This window comes from Macrotis lagotis, chromosome 1 (genome assembly GCF_037893015.1).
Source record: "Macrotis lagotis isolate mMagLag1 chromosome 1, bilby.v1.9.chrom.fasta, whole genome shotgun sequence".
NCBI classification, from domain to species: domain Eukaryota; kingdom Metazoa; phylum Chordata; class Mammalia; order Peramelemorphia; family Peramelidae; genus Macrotis; species Macrotis lagotis.
Genome location: NC_133658.1, coordinates 707097332 through 707118987, shown reverse-complemented (window position 1 = coordinate 707118987; position 21656 = coordinate 707097332). Strand labels below are relative to the sequence as shown.

The 21656-nt window shown below is 34.8% G+C and overlaps 1 protein-coding gene across 2 annotated transcripts in view; it reads right to left on the bottom strand.

Moving 5' to 3' along the window:
* The window catches only part of LY75 (lymphocyte antigen 75), a 198705-nt gene that overhangs the window by 77613 nt on the left and 99436 nt on the right, over positions 1-21656 (bottom strand). For both annotated transcript variants that reach the window (XM_074215876.1, XM_074215878.1), the window contains exons 26-31: positions 16923-17088; positions 14627-14794; positions 10582-10698; positions 5773-5967; positions 4150-4376; positions 2377-2545 (exon numbers count right to left, since the gene is read on the bottom strand). In XM_074215876.1, the coding sequence (XP_074071977.1) occupies positions 2377-2545; positions 4150-4376; positions 5773-5967; positions 10582-10698; positions 14627-14794; positions 16923-17088 (1042 nt within the window). The remainder of the gene's footprint in view (positions 1-2376; positions 2546-4149; positions 4377-5772; positions 5968-10581; positions 10699-14626; positions 14795-16922; positions 17089-21656) is intronic.

The window sequence follows — 21656 nt, the reverse complement described above, 5'->3', positions numbered from 1 at the left end:
ATCTGTTCTGTTGACAACAAACTCTAGTATAAAGAAGAAAGCAAAGAAAACAAAAGGCTGTAAACATTTTTAAATGTTCTGCATGGTTTTCTTTTTAAGATTGGTGTAAGAATTTTGACTTTTTTATATTTGAGAATATCAGAATTAAAAATTAAACACAAATAAAAAAAGAATTCAAACCTAGGCTTCTGAATCCAGAGCAGGTGAGCTTGCCATTATACCATGATGCCTCTCCAAACCCCACTTCCAAAACCTACTATAGTTGGGACTTGCAAGCTAGCATCAAGTGAAATGTTCTGCTTTGGGAGGCTCCCACCCAAGAGGTCTTATGATGGTCAGATGATTACTTGTTGGGAATAATTTAGAGAGTATTTTTATTTTGGTATGGGCTGAGATGGAGTCCCACACTCTCTTATGGTCTTGTCTCATGGTTGTAGATATATTCCTGTTTACAAAGGTGAGAATTTTGTATATATTTTCACTCAACTATAGTGTTTAAAAATTATCTAAATGTTTTCATGGGAAAATAATCATTTAAACTTGTGAAGAGTTCCCATCATGTATAAAGATGTCTGATCTTAGACATTCATTCTATATAACCTCCTGGTCTCAGCTTCCTTATTTGTAAAATGAGATGAGACTAGCGTATCTCCAAGGTCCCTTTCCAGCTCTAAAACTTATGAACCTCTGATACTTTTGCTATTGCTGATATAATGCGGTGAGTTTCCTCACAAGAAGCCTAAAGAGAGTTGTCTTGACTTCACATTCAGAAGGGAGTTGTTTGTCCTTAATTCTTTTTTTTAAAATTTTATTTAGGGCAATGGGGTTAAGTGACTTGCTCAAGGTCATACAGCTAGGGAATTATTAAGTGTCTGAGGCTGAATTTGAACTCAGGTCCTCCTGACTCCAGGGCTGGTGCTTTATCCACTGTGCCACTTTGCTGCCCCTCCTCCTCCACTGAATCACCTAGCTGCCCCTTGTCCTTAATTCTTGAAGAAGACCATAACATTGGGGAGATGATACCCTGACAGGTAAGTGAATTGGATTTAAGTGAGGGGATGCTATGCAAAGTCACCCTGGATCCCTTTGGGTTCAGTGGTCAGATATAAATCAGAATGATTGGATGCTGTGGAAGACCTTGGCCTTTTAAAGCTAAGGTCTTTAACAAGTCCCAGTTTGATTGAGGCAATGTCCATTTCAGTGATTAGGCTAGATAAGAAAGAAATGAAGCAAAGGATGGCCTCTTTTACTAGTCTAAAAGAAAAATAATCTAGTAGGGGAAGACCTTCAGGGTTTCTGACCAAAACAGAAACAATTCACTCTGAGCCAATGGGGGCCCAAAGAATGGCCCAGTGGGGGTTTGGCCTGGGACCCCACTGTGACGAGTCAATGAGAACTAGAGTGGTTTGGGGCCTGCAAAACTCAAGATATCTAACTTCCAAGATCAAAATTGAAATTCTTTTAGGCAGAGCACCCACTGGTAAGGATGTGATAACCCTATTAGGGAGGGAGACGGGAACTGTGCTGGCCAGCCAAATGGCAGTGGGGTAGTACCTATGATTCACATAGATTATTGTTTGTCCTTTGCTCTGGAAGACAGAAAGTTACCAGACAGAGTCCAAGTCATGGTTTGAATTTAAATAGTCTACAGCCAGCTCTTTAATCTACTACACCAAGTTTCCTAAAAGACTTCCATATATATAATATTTTGGGGAAATAGAATTAACTTTCACATATGAGTGGAGTTAAGTTGTAAGATTATAGTTTGGAAACTGGGAACCTAGAGACTTTTTGTGGTTTAGAAATTTGTCTTGCCCACTGACTCCCATTTGGGGTTTGCTTGGCAAAGATCCTGGAATGGCTTGCTATTTCTTTCTCCAGCTCATTTTATAAATGAATTAAGTCACTTGTCCAGGGTCACTCAGCTAGTAGGTATCTTGGGTCACATTTAAACTCGTGAAGATTAGGCTGACTTCAGATAAAGTTTTCCATCCATTTTTCCACCTAACTCTTCTATCTAGAAGGCTAGATCATTTTATAGAAAGTTATATAGGCTAAATCCTGGCAGAGCAAGGATGTGAACCAGGTCCTCTGATTCCAGATTTGGCACTATACTACTTCGCTTCCAAAAAATAGTGTAAATAAATTTACATTTTGCTATGTAGGCACAACTATATATGGGTTTATACTTATGTCAGAAGGGAGGGAGGGACAGGGAGATAGCCGATGTTGTAACTTATTTTAATGGTTGGATAACTCTTGTTCGGTGACCAAACCTCTTTGATACAGGCCTCCATTGATCAAAGAAGGCACAGTCAAAGCAGTGTTGAGTAATAAATACGTGCAACAAACATAACATTCTAAAGCAAGACTTACCTTTTTTAGCTTTATAGCAAATGGCACCATCCATAACAGAGTTGCATTTTTCATGCCTCCAAATTCCTTTAGGATTCAAGACAACACAATTTCCTGTAGAATTTTTTTCCTTCCATGGAATGTAATCAAATGTGCTTCCATCAGACCATTCAAAAGTTGATTCACTTCCCTGTTTTAATGGGTAATAATGTTCTGAATCTAGATCCAAGTTTAGGTAAGAAAAAAAAAACCCAACCACTATATGCACTTAAAAATGGGATGAGATATTAGTTTTGTATTTCTTAGTAGGCTAATGGGAATATTCATTTGGCTTGTTGATCTAGGACTTTTAATTTCAGGATTTTATACAAAACTTAGAACACTTTCTTAAAAACAAATTGAAATCAAAATACTGAACTTGAAGTTTTATTCTGTCTTTTAAAAGTTGCTCAATACATTGTGACAAATTCTGGGAGTCATTTGCATGTGATATTTTTTTTTAAGTTTTTGCAAGGCAAATGGGTTGATGTGGCTTGCCCAAAGCCACACAGCTAGGTAATTATTAAATGTCTGAGGTCAGATTTGAACTCAGGTACTCCTGACTCCAGGGCTGGTACTCTATCCACTGCGCCACCTAGCTGCCCCTGCATGTGATAATCTTTTTTTTTTTAAGTTTTTTTTTGAAAGGCAAATGGGGTTAAATGGCTTGCCCAAGGTCACACAGCTAGGTAATTATTAAGTGTCTGAGGTCGGATTTGAACCCAGGTACTCCTGACTCCAAGGCCGGTACTTTATCCACTGCGCCACCTAGCCACCGCACCACCTAGCCAACCTGCATGTGATAATCTTAAAGAACTTTTTCTACCTATTTAAAACACATTCTTAAGACAGTAGATATTTAGATTTAGAAGGGACCTTAGAGATAGTTGTATCTTAACAATGATATTTTACAGTTAAGTAAATGAGAGCTGGAGAGAATAAGATGTTTACTCAAAGTATCATGGGTAGCAAATGACTTTGCATAAGTGATCTCATTTCCCTGGGTCTAAATTCTTCATTTGTAATTTGAGGGGGTTGACCTGAATCCCTTTTAGATCTATGATCCTCTGATCCCATTTTTAGTTTATAGGGAAACTTTCTTTAAATTGACATAAGCAATTATCTATTTAATTTAGGATTACAAACTCAAATTCTATTACTGTCATTATTATTCTACATTTGACTTGTTTCAGGATCATTGTAGAAGCCATATCATTCATATGATTCACTGCTTTTGTATATTGGTAACAGCTACAATTTAGATAGAAAAAGTAGAAATATTTATTTAATGGTGTCAAAGAAGGAGGGGTACACACATAGGAAGAAAGGATCTGGGTAAAAAGTGCTTTTGATGGGGGGTTATATGGTATTTTTCTTATGATATCTGATCCCACCATTCTTATCTGCATCAAAACCTCAAAAGATAACATGGATTTCTGGTAAGGCAGATGGCATAATATGGTCCAGAGCTATAAAAATTCCTAGAAATGTCTGTAAAAAGAAAATTCCCAATAGCGCTGATATCAGACTCATTTTTAATATATTACAGTGAATTATAACATCAGGTTTGGAAATCATATCCAAAAGATGGCAAATTTAAAGTAATTTTTGGAATTACTTATTTATGGGCAGGGCCTATTTATGATCCATGCATAATTTATAAGCTGAATGCTTCCATCTACTAAGTGAAGATAATGCTGATTGAATATGTGTGAGAAAGCTTTAGACACATAAATTCTGTAATTTGCTACTTACATCGTGACTTGACAGTCCAGTCCATAATGGAAATCCATCGCGTTTTGCAAGATCCTCCAAAAAGAGCTGACTGTTCTTGTCATGCACACTTGCTAAAGAGCTCCCATTTTGGGAACATTCTTTCAATGCTTCATACCATGTGAATTTTTTTTGAACAACATTATATATAGATTCTTCATATGGAATTAATTGTGGCAGGGTACGATTGTTTTCTTCCTTGTATTCAACTATGATATTTAAATAAGATATTTAAACATATTTAAACTATACTTCAAACAATCAATCAATCAGCTAGTATTTTTTAAATGCATATTTGTGTGCAATGCCTTGTGCTAAAAACTTAACATAAAATTATGGTGTTAAATTTATCATTAAAAATTGGTAAGTACAAAAGAGAAGAATTAGAGTAAAAGGATGATTATTTTATACTTATTTCTAAATAACCATTGAAATATTTATGGAGGCCTATTACATATTAAGCACTATGCTAGGTGAATGATCCCTGTCCTCAAGGCATTTACAGTCTCAATAAATGATGTTTAAGTTAGTAAGCTTTTCTTTAAATTAGGAAGCTTTTCTGTTAGGTTGTAATTAGCATTGCTCACACAAACACTCTAAAGTTTACCAAACCCTTTTCTTATAGCAGCCTTAAAAAGGTAAGATAGAGCAAGTATTTCTAGCACGAGTTGTGACTTGAGCCCAGGTTCTTCTGGCTTCAAGTCCAGTGCACTTATAACAAAGCAGTATGGCAGAAAAGAATGCCAGACTTGGAGAAAGACCTAGATCTAAATTCTATCTTACATATGTATTAGCTGTTTGATCATGGGCAAGTACCTTAACTTCTAGGTGCCTCAGTTTTTAAATCTGTAAAATGAAGATGAAAATACAGTATAGAATTGTGAGGAAGGACTTTGCAATCCTTTGATTGCTATTAATATATCATTAAATGGTAATCCTTTAAAATATTGGGCAAAGACAATTTTTTTTAGCTTATATTTCATTGTTATCCCCCCCCCCCCTTTGGTAGTAGTGATGATTGCAAGAGGGACTGGATCTATGTAGAAAAGAACTGGTAATACAGAAGAGATCAGCACTGATTCTGCAGCTTATGGTGTCAGAGAATTGACTAAGGGTACTGGCAGGTTAATTGAATTAATCACTAGAGCCCATCGTTAGCATTTGTCAGATGTCAGACTTAAATACAAGTTTTCTTGATTCTAAGACTGCTAACTCTCCTTAAATTCAAATCTTTAGTGACCACGGTCCAAATTCTTAAAAATTCAACTTTGATCAAAGCACTATGATAAAAAAAATTGTAGATCAGTACTTGTATTTTACATTTTTTTAAATATTTTCCACTTGAACTACCTTTAAAGCTCTACACATTTTTCTAATCAATATGCTGTAAATGGATTCGATTTCTAAAGTCCTAATCAATCACAGGATTGTATCCTTAGTATTTTCCTAGGCAGTTTTTTGGATCACTTCCCATTATGCTAAAAAACTGTCACCTGTGAATTTAAATTCTCCCTTTCTAATTATAATGAGAACAAAGCCATCTTAACTAATATTCAGCCCAGTTTCATTTTCCTCTTAATTATCACAATTAGATTCATTACTTACCCATTTCAATTTTACAAGCAAGAATGCTACGTTGGTGAAAATAAAGAGCTTCTTTGACATTCTTATAAGGGTAGATATCCCAGAAGCCATCAGTATTCAAGCCAGCATAAAAGCTGTTGTTCCTTATAGTTGGTCTTCCTGTTTTCCAGTTTGTATAGGACAAAGAAGTGCTGTCAGACCACTTTAAAGAATCATCTAAAGAGAAAAAATATATTCTCAATGATCAGAAACAAAATTGTTAAATCTCATACACCCGTTTGGGACTGCTAATAGGTCTAATTTGACAACTTTCTTCTCATAGCCCTTCTTTTATTAGTCTGATATTTTCAGAGGAGTAGAGTCATTCTTTCCCTCTCAGATTTTGCAATACTTTTGCTTCACCACAAGAGTGCTATATAGCATGCTTTTAATTGACCATGTTAAAAGAATAAGTATAATTTTATTGTGTGTCAATACCTCAGGATACTAGAAGATCAAATTTGGGAAGCAGTAGTCTTGATCTAAACTATCAGTATTTGGATATATTTAATATTCAATAATCTTTACCTTGGTAAACAGAAGTAAAATATTGCCAACACATATGAATGAAATTTTGCATATTTCTTCAGAAATTGCTACATTTCCTTACAATATTTCCCTCCTATTTTCATAAACTTTTGACTGCTAAATTGTAACAATGAGAAAGAGTTCTAGGTTACTGGTCAAGAGCCATTAACTTTGGCAGTTGTTAAATAATTTTCTCAGGAGGGGTTGTCTTGGCTATCAATTTCAGCTACTATTTATTAGAAGTATTTGAAGACTTGAAAAGGGAAAGTGAAGAGGCATGAATAGAGGTTGAACATTCTTCCATTTGCTTTCATGAAGAAAGGTTTAATTAACCTCAGTTTGTACCTCTTCAACTAACCTTACACATGTTCAGGGTTACAATGAACCACTAACTTGACTTTAAACAAGCTTTAAAGATTATACATTCTCTTCAAAAGTGATGGTGGAGATGGAGGAAATGCATAAGCATATATGGTATTTGCTATTCATAAATTCAGAAATTTCAATGTGGCATTTAATGCTATAGTCCAGTCTTATAAGTAGTTTGCAAAGAAGATGCCAACCTCATCAAAATTCTAATTGGCATAACAAATGGTGCCAGGTTCATCCATGTTCCAATTCTCTTACCAGTTTTTGGCCTAGCTACTCCCATTTCCCTACTGGTTCTCATCTCACTTGGCAAAGAACCTAAGCATCTGTCTATAGTAATTATACTAAGAAGAAGCAGTACATATGTTTACATTTTATAGCCTGCTGCTTTATTTTCATGGTTCTCTTAACCAATAGAGAATAAGGCATATGCTCCAATGTCAAGGTCAAGGATACCTGACTTCTCCCAAAATTCTTTGCTCCCCCCCCCCTTAGTAAACAGATGTATACATCTCATAGTCATTATGCAAAGAGAACACTTGCTCAGAATGAGTTCCACCAGGTGATGGGCATTTCTTTTGGTCACGTTGTGGTTCTAGCACCTTGAAACTTCCTTCTCCAGTTCTGGACCAAGACCTCATATTTTTTTTTTGCAAGGAAAATGGGGTTAAGTGGCTTGCCCAAGGCCATACAGCTAGATAATTATTAAGTGTCTGAGGCCAAATTTGAACTCAGGTACTCCTGACTACAGGGCCGGTGCTCTATATACTGTGCCACCTAGCTGCCCCTCTATGACCTCATCTTAAGCCTGTCAAAATTTAAAAAAAATAAGCAACAAAATAATCTTTGCAGAGCTGGCTTGGAGAATGATAATACAAACTGATCTGAAACATCAAGATTGTAACTGAACATTTGACTACCTATATCAGAAAGGTACTAATTCAAGTATCAACTCTAACACTAGATAGGTAATGCTGAGGGAGCAACTTAACCTCTCTCATATTCAGTTTATTCATCTACAAAATCAGCTTAAAAATATTTGTAGTGCCTATATCTTACATATTGGGGATCTAATGCAATAATGTAATTGAAATGCTCTGCAAATGTGAAAGGGCTACATATGTGTCAGTTATTATTATTGCTATTATTCAGTTGGTTGTTTAAGAAATTGAGGTCATTCTCCCTGAGAATCCTCATTAGAAACTTCTCTTCATCAATCTTCAAGAGAAATATTTTCCATTTATATCTAAAAGATATCATGAGGCCAAACAACAGATATATGTTTTACTGTCAACTAAATTTTAACTTTGTCACCCAGGTTGCCAAGTTTCCATGTGTCCTTGTGCCCCTTCCTGGCTGTGCCTCAAAGGAAATGAGTTCACTTGCTCAGGGATGGTTGGTTCTCCATCGTTGGTTGTGTTTAGTTTTGTTTTCTTTGCCAAGTGGGCTGATGAACCTGCTTTAGCTCAAAAGTGGAAGGTTTGAGAGGAAAAGGTGTTCAGACAATTCATTCATTGAATATGGCTTTGATATATTGAATTGTTGCATTCTGTCACCAGACATCACATGCTGGTGCTTGCCTGGTGCACTGTGATGCCTTGCTGATAATTCACAATTCAAGGCTAAGAGACTCCCACAGCAGATCTTCATCAATAGTCTTGTTTCCTATCAATCAGACATGGGGTGGAATGACTATGGTAAAGACAAGTGAGAAGGATGTCTTGCACAGTATATCCCTCACTATAATATACATAATTGTGCAAGTTATGCCACCAATCACTTGGTTGGTTGGTATGATCATCTTTGATCCTGAAGGATGACTATCATCATCATTACCATTATTGAACTTTGCCACTCTCTATTGGCTCTTGGTTACCCATCTTCAAGGGGAAGGGAGGAATAGTGTGATATTATTTAGGGAATTTTAGCTGAAAGTAGTTGAGAAGAAAAGATTTTATATGTGTTAAATAGTAAGTATGGATGAACAAAATTCAGCATGTTGTCATATAAGATGTGGTTAGAAATGTACTTTTTATTTGTACCACATACCAACTAATAGTCAAAGTAACTGAATTTGGGGTACTTCACTTAGAAGAAGGTAGCTGCATGCTATTCCTGTATTTCTTTAAGATAGATTTAAGTATTAGAAAAAAATTCAAATGTGTTGTACCTTCTTAAAATGGGTTTTTAGACTGATGGTTTTAAAAAAACCTCTTAATTTATACATGAGGGGAGGAGTATCTTTTTTAAAAAATATATTTATTTAAGGCAATGGGGTTAAGTGACTTGCCCAAGATCAAACAGCTAGGTAATTATTAAATGTCTGAGGTCAAATTTGAACTCAGGTCCTCCTGATTCCAGGGTCAGTACTTTATCCACTGTGCCACCTAGCTGCCCCAAGGGAGAGGTATTTTAACATGGGATTTGTGAAATTTTAAAAATATTTCACTAATTATTTCAATGTAATGGCATTTCCTTTGTAATCCTATTACTTTATGCATTTAAAAATATTATTTTGAGAAAAAGGTCTATAGACTTTACCACACTGCCTAAGGAGTCTACAATACAGAAAAATGTAGGAAACCTTGTCTTGTATATCACATCTGTATAAAAAAAATGTCTATTTTAAAAATATATGAAGTTTCTAGTGATTAAGACTCAAGAAAAACTGACTGAAAAATTTAAACCAATTGTCTGTGTATGCAGGCATATATGGCCAGATACAAAATATATTCATGTTATAAAATTAATCTAACTATTGTCATATATGTGTGTGTGTGCACACACAAACTCCAATCATTTACCCAGAAATCATAAGAACTCTATAGAGTCATCAGTCAAAACTAAAGAGGAAAGAGGAATTAAATAGAGGAATTACTCTATTAAGTTTATTTCAAGAAAACACCCTAAATAGTCAAGAGTTAATGATTTCCAGATTCTCTTTTCTGTCAGTTTTTCACTCTCTTCCACCATCCTGGGCATGTATACACACATATCTGCATATACATACCTGTTTAGTCATCTATGCACATGCATATATATATATATATATATGTGTATTCAAACATACACACACACACACATATATATATACTATAGATATGAAATATATATTATATTGGGTTGTTGCATTCTGTCATGCTGGTGCTTGCTTGGATGTCTTGCACAGCGTATACCTCACTATAATATACATAATTGTGCAAGTTATGCCACCAATCACTTGGTTGGTTGGTATGGTCATCTTTGATCCTGAAGGATGACTATCATCATCATCACCATTACCATTATTGAACTTTGCCACTCTCTATTGGCCCTTGGTTACCCATCTTCAAGGGGAAGGGAGGAATGGTGTGATATTATCTAGGGAGTTTTAGCTGAAAGTAGTTGAGAAGAAAAGATTTTATATGTGTTAAATAGTAAGGATGGTGCCTTACTGAAATTCGGAATTCAAGGCCAAGAGACTCCCATAGCAGCCCATCATCAAAAGTCCTGTTCCCTATCAATCAGTCATGGGGTGGAATGGTTCTGGTAAAAGCAATATATATTTTAGGAAACTTATGTCTTTATTATCACCTCCATATGATTCGCAAATCTCTAACCCAGACCTCTTTTCTACTATCCAATTCCAGATCTTCCATGATATATGTAATTAAATGGAAAATAATTTTCCATTTTTTGACTCTAAAGTTTTAGAAAGAGTAGCGTGTGAGTGAGGGGTGAGAATGGGGCAAAAGTTCTTAATAAGATGAAGATATTCCTTCTTACTTCTTTGCTTTGGATCCTAAATATGGAAGCTATATATTTATTGGTCAGCCTTAATTTTGTAGATTGACAAACAGGCAATTATGTAGAACAAGACCAAGTAGGAGGGAAAAGACTTTAGATATAACTCACCATCATAAGTTAGACCCAATAATACCCATGAAGCCATATAATTGAAGTACAGAAGTTGTTCACGAATAAAGTCATTCTCTCTTTCATCTCGAACACTCAGAGCGTGTGCCTTTGGATCTATTAAATCAAAAGTCTTCAATTAACTGCATGTCAAAACTGTTAACATTTAATACTTAGGTTTACTTTGATGAATGAGCTCATCAGAGCCCAATTACAGCGAAAGATTATTCTACCATGTCAATATAAACACCTCTCTACACTCCTAAATAGGAATGGGAAGCAGGTCAAGAAGCTAAATTTGGTCTCTATCAGACAAGGAATGAGTTATATAGGACAGAAATGAAAATATGTTTATAACCTTCACTTTCAAACATTAAAATGCCTTTGCATACTGTATCAACCCATCTTTATGGAGACAATCAAACTATTCATATTAATACTATGTTTTAAGAGTCCATGTCACAGAATGGTTTGTGAGACAAATTTACCTTATCACAAATAAAACTGAATAGTGAACAGTGTTCTATATACAGTTTTTGCTTAATGTAACTTCACATTGCACAAATTCGACTACATGTAAAGAAGTCTGAAAGAAATCAGGATCAGGGAGTGATTATAAATGTCAAGGCATATTATTTACCTACTAATTTGTCCAGACATTTGCAGCTTTGGATACAAATAAGGACATTGAGAAATTTCTGGAACTCTTTACCATGCAATCTGAAATATTGCTAAGGCCATGGGAAGATGAAACAGAAGTGGATATGAGGAGAGCTTGGAAAAAAGTGTGCCTGCAGCTTGTTTCCAAATTTTGTGGATTTGATAAGGATGAAATGTCTGAAGAAGTATAATTAGGACAGAACTGGAGCTAGAATTAGTTGAGCTAGAAGAAGATGAGAATGATATGGAGCACTTGATTGAGTCTCATAGAGAACTGTCAAATAAGCATATGGTTGATTAGCTAGTTACAAAGATTGCAGAAGAAAGGTAAGCTGGAGAACCCAAGGTCAATCCAAAAGGGTTTACAGTGAAACAGCTGACAAAAGTAGTTTATTATTTGGGTAAATTTTTTCCTGTGTTGAAAAGATGGATCCAAATTTGTCAAGATTTTGAATAGTTCAAATGCTTCTAGAAAAGGATAATCTTGCTTGATATCATCAGTTATGTAAGAAAAAAAAGAGAGAGTCATTGTTCAAACATTTCTTAATAGCTTCATAAAAAGTTGCCTATCCAACCACCAGTGATAAGGGCTAGGTGTAATGGGGAAGGGGCAACCTTCTACATACCTATGTTAACTTAATTGTACAGTATTATTATTATTATTATTATTATTATTATTATTAGGTTTTTGCAAGGCAATGGGGTTAAATGGCTTGCCCAAGGCCACACAGCTAGGTAATTGTTAAGTGTCTGAGGCCCATTTGAACTCAGGTACTCCTGACTCTAGGGCCAGTTCTCTATCCACTGTGCCACCTAGCCGCCCAATTGTACAGTATTATATATACTTTATAATAAAAGGTAATTCTACTTTTCATAATTCTGTTTATCATGGTACAATATTTAATAATAGCACTTTAATATATTTTATGACTTTTATAAAAGTATTTTGTGAATGCCTTTGTTATATAAGGTTAAGTGAAGATGGTGGGTAGGGGCAAATTCATATTACATAAAAATCTGTAGTAAGCTTTCAGAGTATTAGGCATAGGAAAAATTTAAACAAACCATCCTCCTACAAATTATAGCTAATAAACCAATTGCTATTACATTTACTCTGAGTCAAACAAGGGCAAACAAGACCAAGTGGGACTTGACCTGGAACCTATTATTGGGTATGCTGATCTATATCTGGGTTTTGGATCTAAAAGACTCCTGAGGAGAAAGTGAGGCTGATGACTGTATCTATTCCTGCCTCACTTAAACCTAATTTACTTACAGGTCATGGCACCACCTCCCTCATGTCGTGTTCCTCTTCAAGAATGAAGGACAAATAACAATTGCTAATAAACCTCAGCTATCCCATTCCCCTTTCCTCATAATTTCACATAACTTTCTCTCAAGGAAGACTTTCTGAGGACATATTCCCTTTCCTGAGTACAACTACCAATGTGGTAATAAAGGATACCCTCAGAAAGTCGTTATGAGCTTAAAATTCATTTTTCTACCTTCAGGGATCTTGGCCCAATCAAGTTGATTGAACGATTCTCTCTCTTAACCAGAGGAAAAATAAAGTTGGTGAAACCTTGATTGATCAGAGAGATTTCACTTTCCTTCCACACATATACAACATTTAAAATCATTTATAAGGTAGCCCCCCCCATTGCCTTTCCAATCTTTTAATACCTTCCACTCTCTTTCCCTCCCCTCCCCACCATGTACTCTTCAATTCAGTGACATTGGTCTCCTTCCTGTTCCTCATATAAGACACATCATCTCCTGACTCCAAGACAGTTTCACTGCTTGTCCACAAAGTCTCCAATGGTCTCACTCCTCAGCTACATCTCAAGTCTCAGCTAAAATCCCATCTTCTACAGGAAACTTTTCTATAGCCCTTCTTAATTCTACAAACCTTCCCTTTTGGATTATTTCCTATTTATTCTGTATATAGCTTGTGTGTGCATAATTGTTTGCATGTTGTCTCTCCCTTTAGATTGTGACTTCCTTAGAGGGGAAGCAACTGTTTTTTGCCTTTCTTTGTATCCCCAGCATGTAGCAGGCATTTAAAAAATGCTGACTGAATTAATTGTATATTCTGAATTGTATATACTGAACTGTACATATCCTGTCCAGAGGTCAAGACCAATAACATCAGTCACTAGGCAATCCAGGAAACTCACCCCAAAGGATCAGATAGGAAAGGCATAGCCAAACTATTTTGGGTTAAATGGATCTCTTGCACTCATATTTCTAGCAGTGGTGTCAATGTCAAATAGAAATGGGGCCACTGATCCATACATAGGATCTCTGGGGGCCACATGTTGACTTAGTTTTAAAATGTCACATCATCTGTGTCCTACTGTATTTTTATTTCAAGTTTATAGAACCAATACTTGCTTATCCTTGGATAAGAATTTAGTTCTTTGATATCCTAGATTCGAAGACAAGGAGGATGGATTACATTTCTGCTGCTACTGAACATTGTCCTGCTCCTGCATTGGATTTTTATTCTGGCATTCATACTTTCTCCATCTCCCCTGCACCTTCCACAACTGTATCATAATCAGCCCTTGGCCCCTGGTCAGTTCTGCCTACTATTTGTGACTTTACAGTAAGGGGTTTATTTTATTCATGCTTTTCCTCCTGCCTGCCTGCCTGCCTTAAATAGGGACTATTTGTGACAGACAGGAGCAGTTTTTTCTTTTTTTTTTAAAATAACTTGTAAGTATAATTTTATCCTTAAAGTTTATCTTATCAGGAGCATTCTTCCTCTATTTTAATCTCCTGCTTGGCCTGCCTACCTCACTTCAAACTTTCATTTTTTACCCCAACCTTTGCTAAGCCATATGTTAACATCTGAATGATTTTTATACTTTTCTCATTAAGCTAAACTTATGCTACAACTATGGGGCAGCCAGGTGGTTCAGTGGATAGAGAACCAACTTCAAATTTAGCCTCAGAAGCTTACTGGCTGTGTGACCCTGGGTAATTCATTTGACCTTGTTTGCTTCAGTAAATGTAAAATGTAAAATGAGCTGGAGAAGAAAATGACAAACTACTCTAAAGTCTGCCAAGAAAACTCCAAAGACTCCATTTCGTGAATGAAATGACTAAACACCAACAAATTTATGTTTACCTATTTATTTCTAAAACTGATGGGAGAAGGAGTGAGGCTGCTACTACCTTTATCTTCCCAATACAGAAATTTTCATACATTTTAAAAAATAAAATGATATGATATAAAGGGAAATAATGAGAAATTCTGAGAAGTATGTGTATACCATGAAATAGAAATATTGTTAACATGTTCCCTTTTTCTTATCTAATCTTTTTAGTACATACAAGAGTTGAAAATCATAGAATAAATTCTAAAATGTAATATACTTACTTAGCTCCTGACATTTAAGCTGTACAACATCATTTGTTACTGCAAGGAACCTATTTTTGGCAATCATGAAATTGTAGCAACTATTCTGAAATGGTATCCAAGGTGTATTGAGAACAGTAGATGGACATTTAACAGTGTCAACTCTCTTTATTTCTTTTTCTGTATTATCTAGAAGATATAACAATAGTCATATGATTATAATTACTCATATCTATGTAGCAAATGTATGAAACACTTTTCTTACTAGAAAATCCACAAGTTAGGCACCACAGGTATCATTCTCCCAACCATTTTTTTTAAGGTTTTTGCAAGGCAATGGGGTTAAGTGGCTTGCCCAAGGCCACACAGCTAGGTAATTATTAAGTGTCTGAGGCCGGATTTGAACTCAGGTACTCCTGACTCCAGGGCCGGGGCTCTATCCACTGTGCCACCTAGCCACCCCCTCTCCCAATCATTCTTAAAAACAACTTGGAATTTTAATAGAAAAATTACTAAATTGAATGTATCTTTGGCTCAACAATGGTACTACAACAAGTATACTACAAGGAAAGTCAAAGACAGAGGGAAAGGTGACACATGCACAAAACTATTTAGATCAGCACTTTCTGTGATACAATGAACTGGAAACAAATTGTGGCATTTAATTGGAATAGAATATTATTGTTATCCAGCAGAAAAAGAAGAATATACAGATTCTAGAAAACTTTAGGGAGACATGTGTAAACTAATATAGAATGCAGAATACAGAAGTATGAGAAAAATTTACATAGCAATCATAATAACACAAAGGAAAATAAATTTAAAAATACAAACACTCTGATAAATGTTGTTACTAATTGTGTTTTTAGTAGATAAAAGTAAAGAATGCTTAGGGCAGCTAGATTAGAGAGCTGGACCTAGAGTCAGGAAGACATAATTGAAATACAACCACAGACACTTACTAGTTGTGTGACCCTGGGCAAGTCACTTAATGGTGTTTGTAGATTCATCACCTGTAAAATGAACTGAAGAAAGAAATGACAAACCACTCCAATATCTTTGTCACAAAAACCCCAAATGGGGGCTGAAAAAGTTGAACAGAACTGCAACCACAGAACAACAAAAGAGATCTTCTGCCTCTTACCAGAATGGCAGTTGACTAAAAATGATAAATGTAGCATCCATTCTCAGAAGGCATGAATAAGTATATCAACTTATTTTGTTTAAGGGTAATTAGGGGGACTTATATGTCATTAGGAAGGAACATTAATATAAAACATTTTAAAATAAAAATATCTTTACACTCATATTTTAGAAAAAAGTGGAAATACGATATCTAGATTATCAAACCATTTTAGATACAAATGTTAACTACCATAAAGTAAACCTCCTAGACCTTATTAGGAATTTTCAACAGAACTTTGATATCATGGCTTAGAACTGAAAAAAGAATGTTCATGATCATTTGGTCCTCTTGAACTAAAATAACAGTGTTTCTCTTTAGAAGGGAAGTTGCCTGGAAAACCCTTCCTGACTTCATTGCATAATTTTAGAAAGAAGACAATATTAAATAAATTGGAGTCTTTATGTTTCTTTTGCCATAGAAAGTCTCATAAATATCCGCCTCAGAAAAACAAACAGGAAGGACTTTTTATCAAATTCCTAGAACAATTTTGACTAAATTCTCTGAAGACCTTTCTGTAACTTCTTGAGTCATATTTGAATAAGATACTTCAATATCTGAATAGATACATTCTTTAACAAAAATAAATAAATACTTCCAGCTATTGAGTATCCAAGGAAATTCAGTTATAATTTTCTTTTAAGGAATACAGAATTTTTTGAAAAAAATTAGAGTGAATATACTACTTTAAGAAAAACCAATCTACACAATTACAAACACTAATCTAGAGGTTGACTATTCAATGAACACTTCTCAAGTAACCACAATATAAAATGCATATTAATGACTTATAAAAGGTTTCCTTTTAAATACCAACTATCTAGAGGTGGATAGAAGCAAAAACTTTAAGCAAAAGCATCAGGAATTGATGCTATGTGAAAATTGAAGTTTAAAAACAGCTGAAAACATTGTCAGTGGGAAAATACCTAGCTTACAAAAATATTATTTACACACAATTTTTCAGAGCATACATCCGTTGTGGAAAGCCATTTACAAGAGTACATTTTCCTACCATTTTATAGTAGTAAATGACTTCAGTGTATGAAATAAGATTTGTCACAGTACTCCTTAAAGCTTATTATCCCTTAGAGATAGTACAATTTAAGAGTACAAATGTTTAGAATTATAACTTACTTCCTGAGGCATAACAAATAGCACCCGACTGAATGCTTTTGCAGCCAGAAGCTTTCCAAAAACCATCAGTGTCCAAAATTACACAATCTTCAAGTTGTGCACTATTTTCAGACCAGCGGCTAAAGCTGAAATGTTTTCCATCTAACCAGCCATAGTTGAGTTCATCCTATAAAAGCAAAGATACATTTTAAAAAAATGGGATAATTTTTCTTTCAACCTAGCAGACAAATCTAAACAAACATACAAATAAACTACTAAACCAAAGTATATTACACAAAAATAGTTAAGCAAAATAGCAATGGTTGTGACTAGAAGTACAGTACTCCACTAGAAATGCCTTACACTTTAATAGTTTACTTTTTTGAAGTTTATTATCTATTAAAAGAAAGGAAGGACATGTGTTTTGACTAACCAGTTGACACAACATTGTTCTTTGCATCCAAACTGCATTTTTGTTCCCTTTTAATATCATTTCTATTTATATCACTGTAGTCTACATATAATGTACTATTGGTTCTACCTTATTTTTGTTGAAGCCCCTTATATAGGTTCTCACATTTCTTGGATTTCTAAAAAAAATTATTTAAAGGAGAGTATATATATATATATTTTATATATATATACATATATACATATATGTATATATATATATATATATATATATATATATATATATATATATATATATATATATATATATATATATAAATTCTCTCCTCTCCTTCACCCTCACTGATGGAGTGGCAGAATTTAGTCAGATAAGGTTAAAACAATGTTTTAAACTAACTATAAAATGGTGACCACAGCCACATATCCTTTAACAAAATATAAACAGTTCTTTGAATAAGTCATAAGATAACAAGGAAATAGGTTAATCATATGAATTAGGCATGCTCATGGAGCCTAGAGCAAGACAAACCATTCAGTTGTCAAGAATGTGTTGGTCCAAGAAAATTCAAGACACAATTTATGGAGCAGAGACATACCTGCTCCATCCACATAAACATGTATACAGGCCACCACTTGTTGTGGCCACCACAACAGCTTTGAGGAGGGGGATATTTGGTGATAGACAATAGATAGTTATGAACTGAAGAGATAGTTAGCATTGGCTAATCTAGGGTTGAATTGTAGACAGGATCAGATGCTGTGAGCTCAACAGTTTGCACAGCAGAGATTCTATACCCCTAGGGAACCATAAGAAGATTCCATAAAAAAAAAGTAAGGATTTTTAGATCCCACTCTAACAGGATGGGTTCATGGATACAGCTATGCCTCAAGATCCCATTCTTTACATGGGACCCTATACAAACCCACACATATTTTGGGTGTATCCAAGATTTTAGGGGTGGCATTTTGTAACTATTTTACTTTACTATCTTGACTCATTTTGCTAAGTGTATCATGATTGCACATGTATAATGCATATCTGATTGTTTACTGTCTTAGGGAGAGAGAAAAGGAGAGAGGGGTAGAATTTGGAACTCAAAACTTAAAAAAGTGTTAAAATTATCTTAACATATAATCAGGGGGAAAATAAAGTATATTTTTAAAAAGTTAATTAGGATTAGGGGCTGAGGGTCAACAAAGACACTTTGGTAGGAGCTCATAAACTATTGTTTTAGGAGTTCAGAACAAGAAGGTAGCAACCGCCTTCTGGGGACCCAACTGATAATTACCAGAACAATATTGGGGAAGTAGTTCTCCATCTGTTATTCATTATTGCCAAAGACAGATTCTAAAGTTGAATTTTGAACTTTGAATTACAGTACTTAAACTTACTTTGATCTTCAATATTAATGACCCTTTTTTCACAACACAATTGGAATGGTGAGATTTTGGGGAGAAGAAAGTTATCTCTCAAATTCCCAGATAAAGCTTTAAGGTCTAAGGTTCTAATAGCATTTTAGTCATTTTGTTTTCTGAAGGACCTTACCTTTAAGTATTCAATATGTTGGTAGATTAGTAATACACTAAGTCAAGCTTAGGAAAATAAAGAACTAGTCATGCTTTTTCTGTTTGAAAAGAAAAAAACTAAAAACTCCTGGAAAATGTATCAAGAAAACAATATAAATGGAAATTAGTTGAAGCCTGCACAATATTGTCAAGATCCCTTTACCAATATCCTTTTCAAAAATACGCAGAAACAAAAGTATATATATATATTTGCAAGGCAATGGGATTAAGTGGCTTGCCCAAGGTCACACAGCTAGGTAATTATTAAGTGTCTGATGCTGGATTTGAACTCAGGTACTGATTCCAGGGCTGGTGCTCTATCTACTATGCCACCTAGCCATTCAAAATGTATATTTATAAAGGACATCATTGTGGTGTTTCAGGTCTAACTCTTTGGACAAGGAATACAATATAGATTTGGGGACATCCACAGAAAGGCTTTTTAAATAAGTATGAATTTCCACTGGTGATTGGATGAATGATTTTACAGTCATAATACAATGACATTGGGGTATCCTAAGTGCAAACTTCATTCTTTCACCCCACTCCTCACTATATACCACATTAGTTACATTTTATATGATACACAATACTCTGGGAACTCATCTGTACCCTCCAAATCAAATTCTTTCATGTAACAAACATTTATATAGTATTTATTGTGTGCAAATCACTGCCAATTTGCCATAGGGGATATAAGAGAACATTGGGTACAGTATCAACAATATTGTTTTAAGAACATTTTTGAGTGATTAAGTAATTTTGACTATTGTAAGTACCCAAATTAGTTACAAAAGACATTTGTAGGAAGACACTATATCCAGAGAAAGAATTGATAAAAATAGACTTATGTTTAGAATGATTTTATATATATTTTCATACAAATATACATTGGTGCCTAATGATAACCAACTTTAGGGTAGGGTTGGGGGAGTGAAGAAAAAGGGGGGGAAAGAAAGTTACATGATAACTTTATTATTTATTTAAAAGGAATAGTAAGTTGGACATAATTGATTTGCAGTTTTGAGTAAAATAATTTTTTCTTTCAATTCTACTATGTTACAGAAATGCTTGTTTTATTTCTTAATTCAGAATAAGAAAAAATAAAAAATACTTTGATTTCAAAGAGTTTACATATAATTTATCATTTTAATCTGAATACAATAAATGAAATATTTAAATAGTATATATAGAATAATATAATATAGAAAATATAGAAAATAGAAGAAACAGAAAAATAAGGACTCAAATAACTATGATGAAATGGAGGAAAGGTTGTAAAAAGAAAGTGCAAGTATCTGTGTGAAGATTTCAGGGAGGGAAGAAGCAGTATCTGAATTGGGCCTTAATGAAAGTTACTTCAGGAAGCAAGGAAGGTTGGAGAAGTCCATTCCAAGAATGGGAACCATGTGCAAAGGCACAGCAACCAAAAAGGACAAGATGAGAATAGGGAGGGAAGGCATTCAAGATTTATTGGGTAGAGAACGAGAAGGAAGATAGTGCAGGATGATCTTGTAGAGGTAGGTTTTAAACAGGCTGTGGAAGGCTTTACATTCCAGGATTGAAAGGGATGGGGAACCACTGAATGTTTTAAAATAAAGAAGTGATATGAAAAGAATAGTTTATTGGAAAGATCACTTAGGCAGTCGTGTGAAAGATGATTTGGAGGGGAGAAAGACTAATGAAGCAGTAATCTGGTTTTAAGGCATTTGTTTCTTGCTTAAACATCTATAAAGCACTTTCTATATAACTGAACCCTTTGAGAGATGTTAAGATAGAGAAGAGAAAGTAATTTACCTGCCTTAGAGGCAAAATTCAAACTCGAGTTTTGTCTGATGCCAAATGCTGCTAGATTATATTTTTTCTTGAGAGTTTGCAGTAGAAAGTGGGAGGAGGGGATGAATGTGAAAATATTGCAGACAGAAGTGACAGGAGTTGGTAATAGAGTGCTTGGGTAGAGTAAAGGTTAATTAAAAAGGAGTATAAGACCATTCTGAGGTTAGAGGTCTTTAAAGTTTGATAAGATAGGGCTGCCATCAGCAGAAAGAGGGGTGATGTAATTTCTTGTTGCTATTTGAGGAGAGGAGAAAAATTTAGTTTTTTGAAGAGCTGATGAACATATTGGAAGATATATCCAGTAGGCAATTAGAAATATGAAAAAGGGACCCAAGTTGAGGTTTTGAATGGAGATATAGATTTAGATTATAGTAACTTCAACAAGTCATCTATATAGTGTTTATAAATACATCAGTTCTTTTTATCCCAATGATAATCCTGTAAGATAAGTGCTATAGAGATTATTAGTCCCATTTTATAGGAAAACTGAGGCTAAGAAAAATTAAGTAGCTTTCCCAGGGTTACCAAGTCTTGGTTGGGACTCAAAGGGAAGTCTTCCTCGCCTAAGTTGAAGAAGCTGCAAGGTCATCTTCATAAGGATGAGTCATGAAGGTGACTGAAGTCATTGAATACCAAGAGAGAAGATAATTTATAATAAGATCTTTTTTTGCTGGTTTATTATCCATATTCATGTCTCTTAAAAGAAGCTTCTCTTCTGGTTTTCTTCTTTTCTCTCTCTACCTATTTTGTTTTTGGTGATTTCATCAATTCCCAAGGATTTATGATTCCAGGGGCTATTATGAGGATGACCCATGGAACCATATAGTCTTGCAAAACTCATTGGTCATTTGAAACTGACCAATTTTCCAAATAACCCTATTTCTGTGAATGGCACAACCACTCTTCGAGTCATCCAGGTTCTTAAACTCAGTACTCTCCTTA